Below are 23,131 nucleotides of genomic sequence, written 5' to 3' on the forward strand. Positions count from 1 at the left end.
GCCTTGAGGGCATCTAGCCCACCCTTCCAACGCCTAACCCTCACCCTGGGTTGACCAAAGAGTCTCTTTTCTAGGTTAAGGTGGACTGTTGTTCGAAGCCACAACTTCCTTGTAAACGAAGAGAAGCATCCGAAATAAACCTCCACAGCAGCAGTCTCTGCTGGAATAAATCAGATTTCTCCACCGCAGGAAATTTGCAAAAGTCTTCGAAGGAAGCGGCAGTTCCAGCTCTCTTCATGGGTGCTTTTGGGGTGTCACGTCTCCCCATCTCAAACCCTTCAGGGACGGTGCTTGACTGCCCCTCAGTGGCTCAAAGGGGCTTTGTCACTCAGTTCATCGATGCCTGTCACGGGAAGGGGTGGGGTGTAACACTTTAGCCAATCCTTCCTGTGAAAATTTCCTTGCCTCGACTCTCACCCCTTCAATAATACCGTACCGTTTCTCATCCAATACGATTGAGAAAGGCACTTAACAGCAAGGAAAAGTTGATAAATTGCCTGCAGACTAATATATTGCGATCTGCGATCATACTAAGGGCAACTGTGTTCTCTTCACTGATGATGTAAAGCTATTCAACACCACAGACAATACTGCTACCCTTCCAAAAGACCTCGACTATGTATCAGAATGGTCAAACAAATGGCAAGTTCAAATCTTAACAAATAAATGCTCTGTCTTACATATTGGCAAAAAAAATTAATAATAATCAGAAAATAAAATACAAGCTGAATAGTCAAGCCCTTGTTAAGGATCCAAACTCGGCCAAGGACCTTGGAGTACTCATTTCTAACGATCTAAGTGCTGGAGCCCACTGTAACTACATAGCCAAAAAGGCATTAAGAGTTGTTAATCTAATCCTACGTAGCTTCTTCTCTGGTAATGTCACTCTATTAACTAGAGCATATAAAACATTTGCTAGACCAATACTTGAATACAGCTCATCGGTCTGGAACCTGCATTACGTATCTGATATTAACACAGTTGCGAAAGTCCAGAAATATTTCACAAGAAGAGTTCTCCACTCCTCTACTGGTTGCAGAATACCTTATGCCACCAGACTTGAAATTCTAGACCTAGAAAACCTAGAACTAACTTTGGGGGTGCAGGAGGAGTGCATCAATTAGGTGGGGTTCCCCTCCTCTTGTGTGTCTCCTCTGGTGCCCCTTTCTGTTTGACCCTCTTCCTCCTTCCTATCCGGGGCTCTTGCCGGCCAACTGAGCAGCAGAGAAGCCTGTTGGGGCGGTGAGTGTGTATTTCTTTTGTCAGCTACCCTGGGTACCTGCCCCCAAACAAAGGTGTGTCCCTTCCCGCCTCTCCTGCCGCCATTCAGGACTCCTGCCTGTCCCTCCACTGCCTTCAGAGCTGCTGCTTGCTTGGAGGGAGAAGGACGCGAGAAGGGAAGGTTCGTTGGAAGGTTTACCTGGCTGAAAAGCAGGTAAGGCAGCTGTGAACGGTCCTTATGAGCGCCCCTATGCTCTGTCCCCCACCCCACCCACCCCTGAGAGGGACCAGCTAGAGACGGAAGCCGAAGTTCCTGGGTGTTTTGCATCAATTCAGCCACATTCCCAGTAACTCTTGAGTAAGTTTGTTGTGACTCTTGACTTGGGAACTTCGTCCCCTGGTAAAAAAAAAGTGACGCTTTGCAAATGTAAACGAAGCCCTGTCTCTCTTCCCCTTTTGAGAAGTGTCTATACAGGTTCCTCCCCAAAGACCAGAGAATTATCGAGTGGCACAGCGGGAGGTCATCTACTCCAGCCCCTGCTCAGAGCAGAATAACCCACTATTCTTTTGCATACAGCTGTGACTTTGAGATATAGCTTATAGCACCTTTAACCCTAACAAGACAGACACAGAGTTCAGAGAGTAATTACGACTGCAGAAAAAAACAATTGCTACCAACCTGCCTTCCATGGAGGACCTGTATGCTGCACGAGTCAAAAAGAGGGCTGTGAAAATATCTACAGACCCCTCACATCTTGGACATAGACTGTTTCAACCCCTTCCCTCAAAATGATGCTATAGGGCACCGCACACCAGAACGACTAGACACAAGGACAGTTTTCCCTCAAACGCCATCACTCCGCTAAACAAATAATTCCCTCAACACTGTCCAACAATTTACAAAGTCTGCACTACTATTACTATTAAACTTCTCATCACTCCTTATCGCCCCTCCCCTCCACTTATAACTGTATGACTGTAACCTTGTTGTGTGTATCCTAACGTTTTTCATTGACTGTTTCCTAGTATGATTTGATTGCTTATTATACCCTATGACCATTATTAAGTGTTGTACTTATGATTCTTGACTTTTGACGAATGTATCTTTTCTTCTATGTTCACTGAGAGCATTTGCACCAGGACAAATTCCTTGTATGTCCAATCACATCTGGCCAATAAAGAATTCTATTCTATTCTATTCTATTCTATTCTATTCTATTCTATTCTATTCTATTCCTATATTATCCTATCTTCTATTCTATTCTATTTCTATATTATCCTTCTATTCTATTCTATCCTATCCTATTCTAAATTTTATTCTATTCTAAATTCTATTCTATTCTATTCTATTCTATTCTATTATATTCTATTCTATTCTATTTCTATATTATCCTATCTTCTATCCTATCCTATTCTATCCTATCCTATCCTATTCTAAATTCTATTCTATTCTACATTCAATTCTATTCTAAATTCTATTCTATTCTACATTCAATTCTATTCTAAATTCTATTCTATTCAGAGAGCCACTTCGTTCTAATCTCGGAGGCACCATGCCAAAATGACGAGAACGTCTCCCTCCCAGCAGTCAACACACAAATGAACAAGGGTTAATGCCAAACAAACAATCCAGCAGAGAACAATAACCCTAATCAAGAAGCCACCAAAGACCAAACCTCAAAATAACACTGGCTGGGCACACTACAGTCTATAAAGAGGGGCGCAAAAACTGCACCCTCGGTTGCAATGATGGCCTAGTTGGGTCATGACACGTTTTGCAAAGCAAGCCACCGGCCCGAGAGAGCACCAAGGACTCCACAGTTCAACTCTTGAGTTACAGAGAGATTTTTTATTGGGATTTATGCTCACTTGGCTGCCTTATTTACAGGCTGATGTCACAAGGTAAAAAGACCGCCCGTGGCTGTTGAATTCATAACCCTGAGCCATAATGGGTGATGTAGAAATGTGTAAACAGAAGCCAGGGCTCCTTCTTTGCCCATAAATCCCCACCAGCATCTCTTACGGAGCAAGCGGTGGGACCAAGAGTGGAATGGGAGGCTCTTGGGAGACGCCTGTGACATCGCAACCGAAGGTCTGTCGGCCACCTGAGCCACAGAAGGCTGGGCTGGATGAGCTTCCCTTCTCCACGTCCATGGCAGAGGTTATGGAGAAAAATCACCTTGGGTCATCGCAGCCAGTTTCTGGCAAGCCCAGGCATGTGTTTTGTACACACAGCTGCTGGGAGTGAAAACAGGCACCAGAAGCTTTTTAACTGCCAGCCTCTGAACGAGAGTCCAAAATGCACCATTTGTTCTCCCTCCGGGGACCGGAAGAAGGGGGAGAAGCGGTGGAAATTGGAAGTCCACGTGACGCTGTTGGCAATGGCCTGGGGGACTTTGTGGTGTGGTTTTGGTCAAGCCGTTGGTTTGTTTGTTATCAACGGGGTAGGGGGTGGGGCAGTTATTCCATTTGGTAATAGGGTTTTATTTCTGAGCTGCAGTTTATTCGGCAGCCATATAAATATTCTCAGTAAGTTAACAGATAACAGATCATCAGAGTTGGAAGGGACCTTATAGGTCGTCTAGTCCAACCCCCTGCCCAAGCAGGAGACCCTACACCATTTCTGACAAATGGCAGTCCAATCTCTTCTTGAATGACTCAAGTGATGGTGCTCCCACAACTTCCAAGGGCAACTTCTGTTCCATGGGTTGATTGTTCTCACTGTCAGAAAGTTTCTCCTTATTTCCAGGTTGAATCTCTCCTTGTTCAGTTTCCATCCATTATTCCTTGTCTGGCCTTCGGGTGCTTTAGAAAATAGCTGGACCACTTCCTCCTCTCTGTGGAAGATGCTATCCTGCCTCCTCTGGTCCTTCTCTTCACTAGACTAGCCATGCCCAGTTCCTGTAACCGTTCTTCATATGTTTTAGTCTTCAGTCTCCTAATCATCCTGGTTGCTCTTCTTTGCACTTTTTCTAGAGTCTCAGCATCTTTTTTACATTGTGGTGACCAAAACTGGATGCAGCACTCTAGGTGTGGTCTTACTAAGGCTTTATAGAGCGGTATTAGTACCTCCCTTGATCTCAATTGTATCCCTCTGTTCATGCAATTTAGGATTGTGTTGGCCTTTTTTGGCTGCTGCTGCACACGGCTGGCTCCTATTTAGCTGCTTGTCCACTAAGACTCCAAGATCCCTCTCACAGTTACTGCCACTGAGTCTGGTTTCACCCAGTCTATATGTGCACTTTTGGTTTTTCTTGCCTGAGTATAGGCAAGTATGCTTTACTTTTCTCTACATTGAATTTCATTTTGCTAGATATGGCCCAGTGTTCTAGTAAATAAAATAAAGAAAGAAAGCCAACCTTTAATGATAAATAAGGGGGTTGGACTAGAAGACCTCCAAGGTCCCTTCTAATTCTGTTATACTGTTAAATGTAAGCTCTGTTCGATAGAATAGACTATGAGCTTCTCCACTGGAAGGCTATTTTTTAAAAATCTCTTGACAAGGCCATCCTCCTTACTCTCCACAGAACCAATGCTGGGTCCTGAATTCTGGAGCCGGGCCCACGCATCAGGGCAAGAAAGAGTCAACCGACCCTCCTCCGTCCACCGGGAAAGGAGGGTCTCTTCTCTGGCTGCAGATGGCGCCCCTTGGAATGACCCTCTGCGCTCGCCTCCTGCCCTGTCTCGATCCCTGGCATGCAGGATTAGGTGCCTGAAGGAGAACAGTCCTTGTGATAAGAAGCTGCGGGCTCTGAAGAAATTGATCCTTGCCCAGCGGCGCAAATGCATCCCACACCTTCCCGAAAAGAACAGCCGGAGTCTCCCCTTGGAAGGGGGATCTCGGAGCGTGAAACCTCTGAAGAGGAAGGTCTGCAAAGCTGGAGCCTTCTCGGCTCCAGCCTGCCCAGGTTAGTCTAGACAGGGGTCGCCAACCTTTTGGACCTCAGGGACAACCAAACTCATCATTTTAAATCCCAAGGACCAGAGACCCTGGGAAAATCCCCCCCAAAGCCGGCAGGAAAGTTCCCCGCCCCGTTTTCCTACCAATTGATCGTTTTTTAATTTGGGATCGCAGGATACCACCTTCAGCTCTGTTCTCCGGGGAGAGAGAGAGAGGGAGAGACTTTTGGCTTCATGCAAGGAAAGCAGCAGAAGCAGCAGAAGTCTTTCTTTCTCTCCCCCAAACTCCGCCAAAAATGAGTCTTTGCTGGTGCAGCCTCTTGGGGCAGGAGGCCTTGCAGGGTCCCAAAGACTCATTTCTGGGGGAGTTTGGGGGAGAGAAAGACTTCTGCTGCTTTCCTTGCGTGCAGCCAAAAGCAGAAGAAGAAAGAAGCAGAAAGAAGCAGCCCAGTGGCCAGGCCAGGCGTGTGGGACGAGTGGAGCAAGTTCCCCCCCTCCGCCCTTTCCCCCCTCCCCTCACTACCTCGTGCTGTTCTCGATGCAAGCAATGCAAGCCTTGTAAGCGACTGACAAACCAAATAAATATCATGTATTTTCTCTTTGGCGAAGGTCCCAGTGAAAGAACAGGAAAGAAACTCAGAACCGGCCAGAACTCCGCATCTTCTTCCCGGAAGGCAGAGAAAGGGAGAGGTGAGGTCACTGACAGGCCCAGAAAATGGTTTAATGGTTGATATGAAGGACAGCTCTCTGGGCCAAAAGCAGAAAGGGGAGGGAAATGGTAGGGCTGAAAGGCAAAAGAAGAGAATTGGATGCTGTGAATTGTGGCAGGCAGATAGAATCGTGGATAGGAAGGGGCCTTGAAGATCCACTAGTCCAGCTTTCTGCTCAAGATGGGAAGGCAGGCAGGCAGGCAGGCAGGCAGGCAGGCAGGCAGGCAGGCAGGCAGGCAAGGAAGGAAGGACGGAAGGGAAGAAAGGAAGAGAAGGGAAGGAAGGAAGGAAGGAAGGAAGGAAAGGGAGGAAAGGGAGGGAGGGAAGGAAGGAAGGAAGGAAAGGAAGGAAGGAAGGAAGGAAAGGAGATAGGGAAGAGAAGAAAGGTGGAAAAGTTAAAGAGAAGGAAGGAATTAAAACTAAATAATTTAATAATTTTCCCCAGCTGTCTCCCCCACCCCACCCTCCAGCCTTGCCCCCTCCTGCTTTTTGTAATGGATTGTTTGAAAAATGGCCGGGTCTCCCTGCTAAGAGGGCAGGTCATAATTGTCCCGGGGCTACGCGAGGCATCCATCATTGTAGCTGTCAGCGTCCCTGGAAGGCTTGGCCGGCCATTAAGGGCTGTCAGTGATGAGGTAGGGGAGATGAATGAGGGGTCGCAGGTCGGAGGAAAAGCACCCAGAGGTTTGATGAATTGGAGATTTGCAGCAGTTAACAAAAAATTAAGTCAACCTGGGGATAAAATATTCATGGAAAGAGGAGCCGGCATTGCTGGGCCCAATCCGGTGGCTTTTAGCCCTGGGATGCTCTTGGCCAAGGGACTTGGCCAAACAGACTCATAGTTCTGAACCTCCAGCAGGGGGCGCCAGACGCCTTCTTGCTCTGCCAGCTTCCTAACATTTCTCATATTGGATCTCCAAGTGTCAAGGTTAATTTCTCTTTGCAGAGCCGCCTAACATCATAGGGGTTGTTTTTTGGGGGGTTTTTGTGCATTTTTGTGCATTGAAGGAGTTGTGCATTTTTTTTTTTTTGTGGGGTGAGTGGGAGGTTTCCTTTAGATTATGACCTCTCATTCTTCTCCTTCCTTTGTCCCTCCCTCCCAATCTTCTTCCTCCCTTCCTCCCTCATGCCCAGTCTTCCTTCCTTCCTTCCTTCCTTCCTTCCTTCCTTCCTTCCTTCCTGCCTTCCCTCCCTCCTTCCTTCCTTCCTTCCATCCATCCATCCATCTTTCTCATGGCCTCTGCCTGTTTCTGAAAGCTTTCTCTTTCTGTTTAAATTCCAGCTGTTGCTTTATTTGGAGTATCTGCTTGGAGGGAAGGCCAAAAACTGGCTAGAAACATTCTTGGCCCACCACTGAACTATCCAAATCTGAAAACTGAACTGAAAAGCAAAGCAAAGGAGCCTGCCCAAGGTACTTTTAGATACATATAGAAGCTTACATATTTCATTTATTCTGGTTCAGGTCTTGCTGAAGGGAGTTCTCATCAAATTGTCATGATATGAGGGGCACGGAAAGATAATGTCTATCCTTCCCTTCCCTCCTTCCTTTCTTTTCATCCCCTTTATTTTTTCCTGCCTACCAACTGTTCTTCCTTCTTCTCTCCTCCCTCCCTTCTTTCCACCAAGTGCACAGAATAAATTTGCAAAAAGGAGAGATTCAGAAAAAAACACAAGATATGCATAGAAGTTCATCGTGTGTTTTTCTCACTCTTTGATCAATTAGTTCAGGGGTAGGGGAACTTAGCTCTTTTATCACTTATGGACTTCAGATTCCAGAATTCCTGAGTGAGCCATAAAAGGTTTCCCTTCCTGGCCTGCTGGTTTTTCAGTTGTGGGGAAATCAATTTTGACTTGAATGGGACTGTTTAATATATAAATGTAGGACATATTCTTTATATATTCTTTATATGTCCAACATCTGTATATTAAACAGTCCCATTCAAGTCAAAAAATGATTTCCCCCACAACTGAGAAACCAGTAGGCCAGGGATGGGGAACCTTTTATGGCTCACTCAGGAATTCTGGGAAGTGAAGTCCATAAGTGATAAAAGAGCCATGTTCCCCTACCCCTGAATTAGTTCCTAAATTTCTAGCCAAGGAGGGGAGAGCAGGGGAGGTTTTCCTCCTGGGAGCCATCAGTTCTGAGTCCTGGTGTGCTTTCATTACTGGTAATTCCGACCAAGTTGGGACGGCGGACAACAGGACTGAATTGGGTCTGCATTTTTTCCCCCACAGAATCTCAGGGGGATCCGTTCACGCTATCCCAGTCGGAGCAAAGCTTCAGAGAAAATGGTCAAGTTGCACAGCCTGAGACGAAGAAGACAAAAAAACAAGAAAGACACGCCACCCAACTAAACCATAAATGGAAGGATCCTGGCTGGACACAGAAATGGACCAGAAGGCACCAGAAAGCTCCAGATACAGAGAAGAAGAATGAAAACCATTCAAGATCGGCAGAGAGAGCCAGAAAAGCAGCATCTACAAAGGGTTCCTCTGATGGACTGAAGACCACACCTTCTCCTAAGATCCAAAATGCACCTGCTAAGACAACGGGCATGAGAAAGACCTCCAGGTCTGGCGAGGGAAGACAGAATGGATCTTCTCTCAGAAGTGAAACTCGGAAGAAAGAACGCCAACCCACAACCACATTGGCGGAGGCCAGGAAGAAGCCCTATAGCCCCGAACAGCTACGTGAGTTTATGGACCAGAAGGCCGCTGAGAGAAATAGGAGGCTCCAAGAAGAGAGGAGGACCTCAAAACAAGCCCAAGAAGAGAGAAACAAGAAACTTCAAGAGGTCTACCGAAAACAGAGAGAAGCAGCCAGGAGAAGAAGCCATTGTGCAGAACAGCCGAGAGAAGACTGGGTTTCCATAACACCCACCAAGAACATTCTTGATTTGGTAAGGACATTGTGGTGGGAAATAAGTCACAAATGAAGGAAAGCTTTTGTTAGATTGAGTCCTGTCTAAGCCATGCGGTTGAATGTTATCTCAGAAACCGCAGCCCACACCAGCTTATTTGTTTAGCAGAGTGATGGCATTTGGGGAAAAACTCCCCTTGTGTCTAGTTGTTCTGGTGTGCAGGGCTCTATAGCATCGTTTTGAAGGAAGGAGTTGAAACAGTTTATATCCAGGATGTGAGGGGTCTGTAAATATTTTCACAGCCCTCTTTTTGACTCGTGCAGAATACAGGTCCTCCATGAAAGGCAGATTGGTAGCCATTGTTTTTTCTGCAGTCCTCATGATTCTCTGGAGTCTGTGTCTGTCTTGTTGGGTTGCAGAACAGACAATTTCAGTGTCCTGAGTCACATGAAAGTCCACACATCTTAAAGCTGGCCGGGTTGAGAAACATTGCAGTCCAACTTCCAATGGCCCTCCAGATATTTGGACTTCGACCCCCAGAATTCTCAGCAAGAGTTACGGCTGATGGGGTCACACTGATGGGCAAGAGCCACACATCTATCACAGACCAGGAAAAGTTAATATAAAATCATTCTTCTTGTTTTAAATTTTAGAAATACCCAAGTGGACAGCCTCCAGGTAGCATTGACCCCAAAGGGGTTTACCGAGTATCACAGACTCTGCTAAGGAAGGAGCCAAAATTCAACAGGTACGTGACAATGATTTCCAGTTGCTTAAGCTTGCAGAGATGCAGCAGAGGTATTTAATTAATTAATTTCTATAGCCACCCAACTCAACCACGGGACTCTGGGAGTCTTATAATTCCAAAAGTATAAAACAGTTTTAAAAACATGAGGCGTTATTCGAACTGTAACACTGGATTTATTGGTTGTTCAAGAATAAGAAAAGAGATTTGATGTGTTCTTTTCTTTGGAATTCCGTTGTTGTTCCATTAGTGTGTTGGACTTGGAGCCAAGGATGGACAAAACAGGACAAGTGGCTCCAATGCTGGGATTATGCACCTCAGTGATCCCTGAAGGTCAACTGAACAGTCCTCTGAAACTCAAAGAGGTAGACATCTCCTCCTCTTGGGCAAGCCACTGCTCTCCGAGTCCTTTTCATCTCTGGAGAGAGAAAGTTATTGGCATGGAGACGCCATTCTCCTTGGACATCTCTACCTCCCCTTCTTACAGAAGAAAGCAAGACAGAGTGAAGGCCATCCACAACTTAGCTAAAGATCTCAATGAGCGATTGGGGAGAGAAATGGAGAGGTTACAAGCCAACAAGGCCTCAAGGGACCAAGGATGTCCACCTGGAACGCCATCTAAGAGGTCTCAGGTGGCTACGCCACCTGGAGTTCCTCTTGAGAAGTCTGATGCTCCAGAAGATGCAGAGTCTGTTTGGGGTTCAAGACCTTTATTGAATCCACCAACGTGTCCTCAAGAAAGGGCTGGTCTCGAGACGGGGTTAGGCGTCCCAATGGTCAAAGAGGGGATCATCCAACATCTTCTGCCAACTGATGGGGGCGGCCTTGAAGTGAAGCAGATGGACTTGGCTGAAAGAAAGCAAAGCAGGATTGAAGCAAAAGAGCTGAAGGAAGGTGGGTAGAGAAGCTTCCTGCATTGCCCTATGAAATGTGAAATCTCTATTGGGCTCAATGTAGAATAAAATTCTCTGCATGTGGATTTCAAGATGATCCTTCCTTCCTTCCTTCCTTCCTTCCTTCCTTCCTTCCTTCCTTCCCTCCCTCCCTCCCTCCCTCCTTCCTTCCCTCTCCTCTCTGTCCCTTTCTCTCTTTTTCCTCCCTTCTTCCTGCCTGCATGACAACCAAAACTTCAGGAAGTTAACCACAATATATAAAAACAAAATTACGTTTACCCAAATCATTTAAGAACTTGTGTCGTTCTTCCCAAGGTCCTGTTTCAGAGATGGGATTTGGGGAGAAGGGCCCACCTGGACCCCCAGCCAGCGTCTTCACTGGAAGGTAAGCAAAAGTCAGCTCTGTGCAGTTTCACAGGTGCCCACAAGATGGGGATATTGACCTGCTTAATGGGGCCTCTTTGCAAAGGTGCCCAGGTTATTCTCAGGTAAATCTCAGGTGTTCTGAGCCGGAAATGGGGGCCTTCTGATATTCCTCAACTACAAATCCCAGCAGCCTCACCCAACCCGACTGCCAGCAATTTAGCAACCTCTTGGAGGCCAGGAGCTCCAGGTTGTCAAAGGTGGGGACCAGAAGTGGGTATTCAGGAGGTTCTGACCAGTTCTGGAGAACCGCTAGTGGAAATTTTGAGTAGTTCGGAGAACCACTCATCTGAGGATGAGAATGAAAAAAAAAATCACCTTTTTTGTGTTTCAAGTAACATTTTTCTCCCACTGTCTACCTCCACTGCTTCTCCACCAAGCTTGTTCAACCATGGTTGACTTCATAAGCCATCATTGGCTGGGGTTAAACCACAGGTTGCCCCAAAGCCAGGTAAGTGATGTATGTTAGCAGAGCCAGGCCATCTTTTTCCTTTCTTTCGCTTTCTTCCCCCGGAATTTGCTCTGGCGTGAAGCTTTCTCACGACTACAATGCCCGTCATCCTTTCCGAATGTCCTGCCCTGCTCCCGAGAAGCTTCTCTGGGTAAAAATGGGGATATTCAATTATGCCACCCTTCTAGCAATAATTCCTCGGCCGGGAGAATCTGTTTCAACATATGGTAGGGACAGAACCGAAGTCTCTTGATTATCTGGCCCCTCTAAATCCCCGCTGATCCCTTTTCTGCTCAATCTGAATGAGAGATTAACCAATTGGATCCCGCAGGTTTATTTACTGCAGTTGGCTTCGCTCGATTTTAAATGCGCACAAGCTGAGCTGGGATCCTGTCCTTCCGTGTTCCAGCTTTCGGATACAGAGAGAGAAGGAATTACACTGTAGATCAGGTTGGATGGTCAATTTCATTGAACGTGAAATTAAATTTGTTTAATGCAATGGCCACTTGAAGTTGTGACGGCACTGGACAAAGGGACTTCAATGACCGAACAGGGTGCTTAGAGTTATGCTATGGACGGTCATGTGATCAGATTTCGGACGGTTGGCAGCTGGAATTTATTTATGACCATTGCAGCATACAATAGTCACATCATCCCCATTTGCGACCTTCAGTCAATCGATCAGTCGATTTCTGGCCAGCAAAGACAGTGGATGATCTGGGGCGTGGCACAAAGGCAACACAGTCACATAAGTAAGAAGAGTCCCTTTAATACCTCCAACTTTGCCCCCAATGTCCAGGTTCCCTTCGGCTGGAGAAAATAATTCTCCCGAGAACAGTCTTTAAGTGGAGGAAATTCAGTCCGAAAACAAAGTACAGACAAACTGTAAATAAAAATTCTTGGGCCCTGGACAGCGGAAAGGCAGGAAGAAGCGTTTCATCCTTTCTTCCGTATTGAAGTCACAATGGAATGTGCACTTGCAAGGTTGCTTGGTGCACAGAACAACACATATTGTTCTTTTTAAAGCAGGTCCCTGAAATGCTGCAGCACATGGGACACCTCTCTAGGCAAGATTTGCCCCTCAAGAAAGGGAAGAAGATAGATATAGTGATAGAGTGATAGATAGATAGATAGATAGATAGATAGATAGATAGATAGATAGATAGATAGATAGATAAATAGACAGATAGATATAGTGATAGATAGATAGATAGATAGATATAGTGATAGATAGATAGATAGATAGATAGATAGATAGATAGATAGATAGATAGATAGATAGATGGATGATAGATAGATATAGTGATAGATATAGTTATAAATAGATAGATATAGTGATAGGTATAGTGATAGATAGATAGATATAGTTATTTATAGATAGATAGATAGATAGATAGATAGATAGATAGATGGATGGATGGATAGATCCATCATCCCCACGCTCCGGTTTATAAGCCATTCCTCTCCTTCCACTCCTTTTTGCTCTCTCCCACTCTGCTGTTTCTGGGTCATCCTGTGAGAAGGGAAGGGGGGGGGCGGAAAAAAGCTTATTAACGCGAAAAATGAAATGAGATTTTTTTTTGCTAAGCAGATTGCTGATTGGAATAAAAACTCGCCCCTCCCCTGTCTGTCTCCTTCGACTCTCTGCCCTGGGAAACATCTGCCCAGACTTTATCTCCTTGGCTTTGGGCTTCCACTCCATCAAGAAAGGCCTCGTTTTCACACATCCCTCACTAATCGGTTTAGCCGAGGCCTCCGCGTCGTCGTGTCGCAGGCTGCGTTCTGTGCCCCAGGCCCCCCAAGAATAAAAGCTTTCTTAGCCCACCTCCTAAGCCCCTTTTTTCTCCACCCTGACCACTTGAAGATGGCTGGACTTCGCCTCCCTGTCATGCCCCTCTCGGAATCTGATTCGGAGGGGGAGGCCAAGCAGCCGACAGGAAGTGTGAGTGTGGCTCCGTTGGCTGTGGAGGAAACTGGGGAAGGGCACAGTCCGGCTGGGCAGAGCAGGGGAGAGGTAGAACAAGGGAGAGGGAATTCACAGGAAGACCCAGGCCCACCCCTTCATCATCCTAGGGCACGCAGGGAGGAACGGAGAAGGGAGCAACGTGAGTTCCATGGCAAGCTGTTGGAAGCAAATTGTGAATTTATCTGGTCTCATCGTGGCTTATCTGTGTTCCTGGCGTTTTCCCAACTGTGTGACTTTTGCCATGCTTTCAAGTCTGAACGTCCTTCTCCTGCCCTGTCCAGTTAATTACTGCAGCTTGGTTTGTTTGGATTTTTAGCTACAGTCTGTGTGTACTTTGTTTTGGACCGAATTTCCTCCACTTAAAAGCTGTTCCTGGGAGAGGTTTTTCTCCAGCCGAAGGTAACCTGGGCATTGGGGGCAAAGTTGGAGATAATAAAGGGACTCTTCTTGCTTATTTGACTGTGTTGCCTTGGTGTCATCACACTCCCAGCCAACAGAAAAACGGCTATGAGTCACATTTTCAGTGCTTTTGTAGTCTCTAAACAAAATGTTGTAAGTCGAGGACTAGCTGTAGTTGTTCTTTGGAATAGGTGGAGGTTTGATGGAGGCCACTGTGTGTGGGTGGGTGGGAGTGAGACAACCAGATGCTTCCAAGATGCAATTTTAAGGATGGAGCAGGCTGTTTCAGCTATGTGAAAATCCAGCATCTGAATTCACTTCTCTTTCATTTTAGTGGGTCAATCCACACCCTGGTTGAAATCTCAAAGGCTTCTCTGAAGAACAACCAGCCAGAAGGAAGCAATTGTCAGAAGAAACCTCCAGGTAAGATGTACAGAAAACAAATGCATGAGTAAGACATATGTCTCTTTGGGTCTACTCTTTGGGTTAGCTTCATCAGAGATGCTTCCATTCTTCCGTCTCAAAAGGTTGAAGGAACTTTTAACTCCTGAGGTTTTTGGAGGTTCCATCTTCCTCAACCTTGTCCCCTTCTTAAATATGGGCTTTCAGCATTTATGGAAATTGGCAGAGGCCACTGTTTCTCCACTAACAACTTCTAGTTGAACTGGAGAGTATCACTATCAATTATTCTGCCTGCCAAAAATGAATGGGTGGATAGGTGGATGGAAGGAAGGAAGGAAGGAAGAAGGGGAAGACAAAGAGACAGGAAGGAAGCAATGAAAAGAAAGGAGGAGGAAGGGAGGAAAGAAAGAAGGAGAGATGAGGGAAGGAAGGAAGGGAAGAATTTTAAAAAAAAATTATAGTTCCATTTCTTAAATCACACCGATATTTTTTTCTCTTAAACTGGTAAAGTAACGGCACGAACTGAATTCTAAAAACCCAAAGGTGGATTAGTGCAAAATCCAAAGAGACTAAAACTGACCAGCCGCAGAAAGCAAGATGGACAATGGGCTCCCAACCTGTTGTGATTTCATCCGAGTATTCAGGGAAGAGCTGGAGAAAAGCCAAAGTTAATGATTTAGTATACTTGGGCATCATTTATGATTACTGTTGCATTTTATCACGATGCTCTACAAATACCGATGGACCAAGGGAGAGAGATACATTGCATTAAAAAAAAATAAGGGATGACAAATACGGAGGCTTGGATGTTCTACTTTTTTTTTTTCTCCAGAAAACCCAGCGGGACAAGGTGGTCTTCTCTTCACAGGCCAGCACCAGCCCTTCGGTTTTCCTTTTCCATCAACTAATTTGCCTCCTGAAAAAGCCAGCGCTGGAGAAGATCTGTCTGAGCCCACAGATTCAAACAGCCAGGTAGGGGGGGCTGAGGCCCTTCCTCCTGTCTCCTCTCGGGTCTACCCTTTTTGATGATAGTGGTGCTGATGATGTTACTGTATCTGTTCACCTGAGTCGGGCTTTTGGCCATTCTACGGGCCAGGGTCTCTCTCCATCTCTCTCCCTTTATAACCTGAGCCAACTGTCCTCATTAATAAGAAAAAAACAACCACCGTATTTTGGTGCGAGGATTCCCAAATCCTTTTGGCACCATCCTTTCTCTCCAGGCCTGACACCATGTTAGCCAAGGCTGGGTTCCCACGAACGAATTCGGTTCATTCCCCTATTTGCCATGGGGAATGTAGCCGTCCCTCTTGGCTAACTGGGGTTTAGGCTTCAGAAGGGTTCTGGATCCCTTGCGTGGTCCAGGGGGAGGACAGGTTGCCTGGGCAACGGTGCATCATCTGGGGCCTCTTTACCTGAGCTGTGTTTCTGTCCTCAGTGGAGTGAGATCAGCCAGTTCTACGGAGGAGCCAGTTCCTTTGGCCGGCTTAGCCTGACCCTGGTGGAACAATCCTTGAGGGAAGAGGAGCTGCGAGCCCGGCACCAGAGCGCTCTCCTCCGGCTGCGGGAAAAGGCCCTCCGGGAGAAAGCCCAGGCGGAGCTGGCCTGGCTGGAGCATGGGGAGCGGTGAGGATACTTGTGCCCCACACGGTCCCCCTCTTATGCTTACCTCCCCCCCCCCCACAGAAACACTGACACACCTCTGGTATTGCACATCACAATATCGACCCACAAAATGATGTCATGGGATCATCATGCCTTCCATCAAACACTTTTTTTTTTCTAGGTAAGCAATGTTAAGAGGAGGAGGCGGTGGAGGAGGGAAAAAGAGGAGGAGGAAGAGGAGGAAGAAAAAAGAGGAGGAGGAAGAGGAGGAAGAAAAAAGAGGAGGAGGAGGGAAAGGGAGGAGGAGAGTAAGAGAAAGAATAAGAAGAGGGGGGAGGAGGAGAAGAATAAGAGGAAGAGGAAGAAGAAGAGGAGGAGGAGGAGGAAGGAAGGAAAGGAAGAAAGAACGAGAAAGAAAGAAAAAGAAAGAAAGAAAGAAAGAAAGAAAGAAAGAAAGAAAGAAAGAAAGAAAGAGGAAATAAGAGGAAAGGGTAGTACTAAGATCTTGATTTAAATGACTGTAGGAAGGTAAAAGATATAATCAATGATATTAAATGGTCCTGAAGTTGGAGGAGTTAATAATCTTGATTTGAGGCAGAACAAAAGTTGGTATTTTGGACATCAAGAAGTTTTTTTTTTTAATTTAATCATTTAATTTTTTTAGCCGTTCAAGTCCATGAGATTTTGAGCAGCAGTTCTGCCTTTCCATGGAGAATGTGTGTAGGTTGTGTTGTCCTGGGGGAGGGGCCATTGGTTGACTGGATCCCAAGGATCGAAACCCACTTCCCAACGTTTTGAGTTCGATCTTTTGTTGCCTGCTTTCAGCTCCCCAAACAGCTTGCGGGGCCCATCATCCACAGCCGAGAAGCAGCTCTCCATCCTAACTAGGCTGAAGCAAGAGCAGGTGATATATCCGGGGAGGGGAACGGAGGAGGGAGGTGAGGCTGGAGGGTTTGTTAGCCCTGCGAGGTAGTCCGGGTTAAGAAGCCAGACCAGAAGCACCAACTCTTTGTCCTAATTGCAAAGCTACGTTGACAAGAATCTCGCAAGACTGAAAACATTTTAAAAGTGCGTGGAAAATGGTGCAGCGATGCCTCACGGTCTCTCTCCACGCGCCTTCTCTGCAGGCAGAAATCAGACACCTGCAGAACATCGGCCGAGCTGCCCACCAGGAGCGGAAACTTCTCCTCCAACAGCGAAAGGAGCTCCTGGAAGTGCAGAAGACAACCACACAGCTGTGGCTACAGGTGGCTGGGCAGCTGCCGCACCAGGTTTGTGATGCCTGCGCCAAAAGGAGCTGTTTGCTGCTCTCCTCTCCAGCTTTCAAATTATGAGAAGCCACCTGAGATGGGAGCTCTGGACCACCCTCCTGTCTTCTAGTTCAGGGGTCGGCAACCTTTTGGACCTCAGGGACCACCAAACTCATCATTTTAAATCCCGTGGACCAGACACCCTGGGAAAATCCCTCCCAAAGCTTGCAGGAAAATTTCCTACCCTGTTTTCCTACCGATCAATCGTTCTTTATTTGGGATCGCAGGATACGGTCTCCAGCTCTGTTCTCAGGGGGAGAGAGAGAGAGAAAGAGAGACTTTTGGCTTCATGCAAGGAAAGCAGCAGAAACAGAAGTCTTTCTTTCTCTCCCCCAAACTCCGCCAGAAATGAGTCTTGGTGAGACTTGTTGCACCGGCGCAGCCTCTTGGAGCAGGAGGCCTTGCAGGGTCCCAAAGACTCATTTCTGGCAGAGTTTGGGGGAGAGAAAGAAAGACTTTTGCTGCTTTCCTTGCATGCAGCCAAAAGCAGAAGCAGAAAGAAGCAGAAAGAAGCAGCCCGGTGGTCAGGCGCATGGGGCAATGCAAGCGACGCAAGCCTTGTGTTCCCACGAAGCCTGGATTGCTTTGGGGGTGACATTTCTCTGTGGACCACCAAAATTTTCTCGCGGACCACCAGGGTTCCCCCATCCCACTGGTTGGCAACCAACTGTTCTAGTTCAACACACACACCTGTACTCAGGTAGGAAGCCCCTCACCATTTCAGACAAACGCACAAAGCATGAATGAAGTTGAGATCACCCTAAAGAAAGTTAGACAGGCTTTCTCTTCCTCTTGCCAGGTTTCTGAGAATTATAACCCTCCAGGAGTTGGAGTGCCGGAAAAAGAAAAGTTTGAAACCTCTTTCAAAACCTATTCGGGGAGAACAGAACGGAGGAGCAGCCCTGAAGCTGACGAGAAGTGAGGAACCGTTCCTTAATGTTGGTTAAAAATTAAGATTTTTGCAACGTTTCTGACAGGTGACCACCCACGAAGGAGAACTCACCATCCCTTTGCTGCTAAGTAGCCATTGTGCTTTTGTGTTAATTGTGTTTATCTCAGCAAGGCAATTCGTCTATGAAAAGGGGGACTGAGATAAACTGCCCAGAAGTGAATCATTACTTCTCTCTTTGATTTATTCAAAGGGTTGGTGCTGTTTTTTTTCTCCCTGGGTTTCCATGGCTGATCTTCTCCTTGACCCCTGCCCTTGAGCGGTCCTGATCTTTGAAAGCCCACCCTCTTGCAGATCTTTGAATGAATGGGGTTGCTTTGTGATACCCACCCCTTTCTCTTTCACAAATTTCCCTTCTGGCCTTGTCACTTCCCATTCAGAAGCCTGGACGGATACGTGGGAGGCGGTCTGTTTGGTTAATGGAGACCCCTGCCAATAAATCTTTGCATGAAGCGGATCTATAATTCACGCTGCTATTGATTATAGGTCACCGGTACCTTTAAAATGGATTGCTGGCTTCAACTGCACTCTCTCTGATGGAAGGGCTGGCTGGCGTGGTGGATAGAGAGGGACTTCATCCATCTAGTTGTTTTGGGACAACGCGAAGTCTTTTAGCTGGACTCCTGGTGAAGATCCATAACAAGGAAACATCTCAAGCCATCAAGAAAATAGGTCCAGTTGCTGTGACTCCCCTTCCAGGCAATTCTACCTGGATGAATAACAGAATAACAGAGTTGGAAGGGACCTTGGAGGTCTTCTAGTCCAACCCTACACCACTGCAGACAAAGGGCTGCCCAGTCTCTTTTTTTGACAGTTTCCAGAGCAACCACCACTTCTGAAGGCAACTTCTGTTCCACTGGTGAATTGTTCTTATCGTCAGCAAATGTCTCCTTAGTTCTAGCTTGGTCCTCTCTTTGGTTGGTTTCCATCTGTTGCTTCTTGTTCTGCCTCCAAGAGCAACCAAGGTGATTAAGGGACTAGAGGCTAAAACATAAGAACGGCTGCAGGAATTGGATATGTCTAGTCTAACGAAAAGAAGGACTTGACAGTGGCTGTCACAGAGTATTTGAGTGGCTGTCACAGAGAAGAGAGGCCTGATTTATTCTCCAAAGCACCTGAGGGCAGGACGAGAAGTAAGGGATGGAAACTTATCAAAGAGAGGTCCAACCTAGAAATAAGGAGAAACTTCCTGTCCGTGGAATAGCTTGTCTCTGCTACTTATGGGTGCTCTTATCACTGGAGGTTTTTAGCAATAGCGCTTAAGGCTTACATAACGCTTCACAGGGCTTTCCAGCCTTCTCCAAGTGGCTTACAGAGTCAGCCTCTTGCCCCCAACAATCTGGGTCCTCGTGTTACCCACCTCGGAAGGACGGAAGGCTGAGTCAACCTTGAGCCAGTCAGGATTTGAACTCCTGGCAGTGGGCAGAGTCAGTCTGCAATGCTGCACTCTAACCACTATCGGTTGCAAGGCAAGAGACTTAGAACGGGTGCCCTCACATCCTCTAGTTAAGAGCCGGCCTACTTGAATATTTGGCAACTTGCCTAGGTAATCCACCCAATTCCAAGCCACCGAGGTCACCCGGTCATTACTGGAAAATGTTCTTGCCCACATTGTACTTGATTAAGCCGGTCAGAATCAAACGGCTGGCAGTCGGCAGAATTAGCCTGCAATACTGCTCCACCACAGCTCTTTTAAGAAGAGATTGGGCAGCCATTTGTCCGGAATTCTGGGCGTTCACCCATCTTAAAGCTGCCAGAGATAAGGAACATGGCATTCAGCACTCTCTTTCCAATTAATTCAGGCTGGTCTCTTTATAGACATCTGGCTGAATCAAAGGACATTTTGCCACTGGAGAATCGGGTGGCAGAAGGATTTGCCAAGTGGAAACCAGGAAAAGGAGACCCATCGAAGGTATTGGAAGCTACAATCCAGGATCTATATGATCCTTCTGCTCAGAGAACCCAGGATCCAGCCCTCGGAGATGGAAAAACAGCAGGTAACCCATTTTTTCCAGTTTCTGACAAAAAAAATTGAATCTCCCTTCAGATGAATGGGTTCCCTTAACAATGGCAGTGTTCACTTAATGACTGCGATCACAGGGATAATGCAATGGTCGTAAGTGTGAAAAACACTCCCTAAGCAACTTTTTTTTTCAGTGTCGTCGTAAGTTCAAACAGTCAGTTAAGGAACTGCTGTAAATCAAGGGCTATCTGCATAGCTTTGGTTCGCTCCTGAAAATGCAACTCCCCACAAAACTTTAAAGAAAACATTAAAAGAACTTTAAGGAAGAGCCCCCAAGCCCCCAATTCCTTGAGTCTTTGGGGACTCAAGTGATGGGATAAGAGAATTTTATTTCCAGAGTTGAATGGAAAATGGCTGGTTGGTTGGATTTTTCTGGATGGAATCAAGCCAGCATTTCTGGCTACCCACAAAACCTCTCTAAGCAATTTGCCGACCAACATTTCCTCCTTAACCTTCCCTCTGTAAATTATGTCTTCCTGAAAGGCTCCTCAAGGAAATAATAAATTAAACTCGGAGCTTGTGATGTCTAATTTGTTCTGGCCACTTCAATCACCCTTTAATGCAGACAGAAAGAGCCTCAGTTTCCCCCTTTGATGACTAGAATGTCCTGCTTGACATCTCATTGGCGTAAATCACGCGAGAGCCGAAATCTGTCCGAGTTTATTAGGGGATATGATTATGTGGCTTCTTCAGAAAACAAGGCAGAGCTTATTCCGTTTGGGCTATTAAAAAAGTGCTTTCTTCCGAGATATTTCCAACATAATTTAAGAGGCTGCGTTTTTTTAAAAAAGAAAAGAAATCCATCTATCGGAGAGATTTTGCTCTCTAAATATTTCCAGCAGTTCATATTTCTTCTGCCTTCCTATTCAGCTTATAGAAACTAAATCCAGATCTTCTATCCGAGGCATTTCTATAATTTATTAGCCTTGTAGGTGCCTCGTCTGTAGGAAATTATAAATATTGAGTCAGGAATTACAGTTCCACAGAACTCTACTTATTCACAATATTTCAGCATGATGAAATGCCATTTTTGCCGTAAAATCTCACTTAGAAAATGTATCAAGTCGGTTGTTGCACTAATAGAACAATATTAAATAATAATAGGTTGGAGAAACACTGCGGGCATACTGAGAAATCTGATATTAAGACCTAAAATTAAACCAGTTTCCACACTTCTGCTGTTTCTAGATCACTCAGCCAGTCGAGGAGAAAAAGAACAAAATAACGGTTTGACCAAGAATTTCCAAGAAGACCTTCCTGGTTCTCCGCTAGACAAAAGCCCAGGTTTCGCTTCTGCAGGATCTTCCTCCATACCTCGTGGTTCCTGTCCTTATCCAGAAAAGTCACTGTCTGGTCTTGAATTCCATAAGGGCTATGCAGTTCTCGTCAATCTCTCTGGAAGTTCTCCTTCAGATATAGAAGATGATAGCCTACAAGACACAGACGTTAGCCTCCCTGAAGAATTCATCTTCCAGGACCCCCTCCCTGATCACCTGGGCGTCTCTACACATCACGAAGCTCCAGCGGTGCCAAGGATAGTAATAAGCACAGAAAATACTCTGTCCTCCTCTGAGAAGAAACCTCAGGGGCAAATTTCTGGTGGGGATCTTGAGTCAAAAGACTCAAAGCGTGCTCTGTGCAGCCAGGAAAAGATCTGGGAAAGCACACCTGGAGCAGAAAGTTTGGTTGAATCTGGTTCTGTTATATTATCCAACAGTGGAAGGCTACAGGGGATCCCTTCTCCTGTGACAAAAAAGGACCACGTTCATACGCCAACTTTGAGAAGCAGTGCAACTTCTTCTGAGGAGCTGTCCTGCACAGAAAACGGTGGGACCGAGACGACTTCTCAAAGCCCACTTGATCCAGGGATGGCTTTCTCCCCCACCAATGATCCATTTCAGAGTCCTGAGGCTGAAGGAAAGAAGGATCCCGTGCCTTCTTTCAATGTAACTGGAGAAGATGTTGAGGATGAAACTCCATGTCAGGAGGCAACCATGAAATTGTCACCAGATGCTTCTCTGAACATTGGCGCTCCTCAAGATTCTGAAGACCCCCTACATGGCCCAAAGCCTTCATTAGGCCATAGGTTTCCAAATTCTTCTGATCACCTGCTGGTTTCAGAGGACAAACCTGGCTGTGCCAACCATTCAGTGGATGAGTGTGTATCCCACAAGCCGGATGAAACCAGTCTTCAACACAACAAAACATCCATGGGCAACAAGGACCTGGCTGAGGAACATCAAAAAAGTTCTTCAACCAAGAACCAAAATATAAATGAAGCTGGATCGCCAACGGTTCCTTTAAGTTCTCCTCAAGAGGGCCTCCTGAAAAATGAAGGGGATGCCATGTTTCTTTCTGAACTGGAGGATGATGTGGGGTCTCCTGTAGATGAAATGTTGACTTACGGAAGCAGCGATCTCCCATCTTCAACTGAAAAAGATGTCTCTTCCGGAAGCACAGATCTTCCAGCTCCACCCGAAACCCCGAGTGGAAAAGATGACAAGGTCAACTCCAGCCTCGATTTCCCTTCTCCACCTGATCCAGTGGTATCTTCTGAAGCTGAAGAACTTTCCTCACTTTGCGACCTCCCAGCAGAAGGTGTAGGATCCTCTCCTCGTGCCTGAGCAGATTTCTCTCCCTTCTCACATTCTCTTTGTATATATACATATATATACATACATACATATACATATATATATATATACAACAAACATAAACATAGATACAAAACATAAAACCTTCTTTCCATTGTACAGTGTGTCGGTCAGCACAAATCTTCTTGTGCACAATATCAACAGTCCTTCCCTTCTAACTGCATTGTTAAAAATTATTTTACATGAATGTTCATATTATATTGTTATTAACTACTTATTGGATTTTACTTATAAACTATATCATCCTTTCTGAGCAAATTTCAATTTTTAAGACCTCTCAATTCATAATATCATTCATTATAAACCATTATAACATATTACATCATCTTATCTTTATCACTGTAGTTATATTATTTCCTATTTCATAAGCGCACCAATCATGCTTACCGTCCCTGTCCTATTGTTTTTTATTTTTCTTATAAGTATCTATCTCATGTATTCAAAACTATATTTATTTTTATACCTGTATCTTGTAAGCGATTGACAAACCAAATAAATACTAAATACTATTCTCTTTTCTAACCATTGATAAAATAAATCCCAAATTTTATAATACTCTTTATCTTCTTGCTCTCTAATTGCTAATGTCAATTTACTCATTTCTGCACATTCCATTATTTTC

General features: G+C 45.7%; 1 protein-coding gene and 1 long non-coding RNA gene across 5 annotated transcripts in view; one reads left to right on the plus strand and one right to left on the minus strand.

Moving 5' to 3' along the window:
• Nucleotides 1-23,131, minus strand: part of LOC148124534 (uncharacterized) — a 30,480-nt gene that overhangs the window by 5,788 nt on the left and 1,561 nt on the right. Inside the window, exons 2-3 of one of the 3 annotated variants that reach the window (XR_015739729.1) lie at nucleotides 18,330-18,541; nucleotides 9,750-9,855 (exon numbers count right to left, since the gene is read on the minus strand). This is a non-coding gene — a long non-coding RNA (uncharacterized LOC148124534). Of the gene's footprint in view, nucleotides 1-9,749; nucleotides 9,856-10,149; nucleotides 10,287-18,329; nucleotides 18,542-23,131 lie in introns of those variants that run through there. The other 2 variants (XR_015739728.1, XR_015739730.1) reach the window with 2 other exon arrangements.
• On the plus strand, nucleotides 1,335-22,696 carry CCDC187 (coiled-coil domain containing 187). 2 transcript variants are annotated; one of them, XM_087914305.1, is made up of 16 exons: nucleotides 1,335-1,435; nucleotides 4,749-5,129; nucleotides 5,731-5,811; nucleotides 7,114-7,242; nucleotides 8,067-8,731; nucleotides 9,346-9,440; nucleotides 9,685-10,331; nucleotides 10,646-10,715; nucleotides 13,904-13,992; nucleotides 14,804-14,943; nucleotides 15,407-15,594; nucleotides 16,399-16,477; nucleotides 16,701-16,844; nucleotides 17,683-17,801; nucleotides 19,651-19,829; nucleotides 21,044-22,696. In XM_087914305.1, the coding sequence occupies exons 2-16, from the start codon at nucleotides 4,754-4,756 to the stop codon at nucleotides 22,477-22,479; spliced, it is 4,437 nt and encodes a 1,478-aa protein (XP_087770431.1). In that variant the 5' UTR covers nucleotides 1,335-1,435; nucleotides 4,749-4,753; the 3' UTR covers nucleotides 22,480-22,696. The 2 variants fall into 2 exon arrangements, with proteins under 2 accessions (XP_087770431.1, XP_087770432.1); XM_087914306.1 differs by having other exon boundaries at nucleotides 9,688-10,331.

Source organism: Pseudonaja textilis, chromosome 17 (assembly GCF_049901715.1).
Source record: "Pseudonaja textilis isolate UNSWEBS1 chromosome 17, rPseTex1.2, whole genome shotgun sequence".
NCBI classification, from domain to species: Eukaryota; Metazoa; Chordata; class Lepidosauria; order Squamata; family Elapidae; genus Pseudonaja; species Pseudonaja textilis.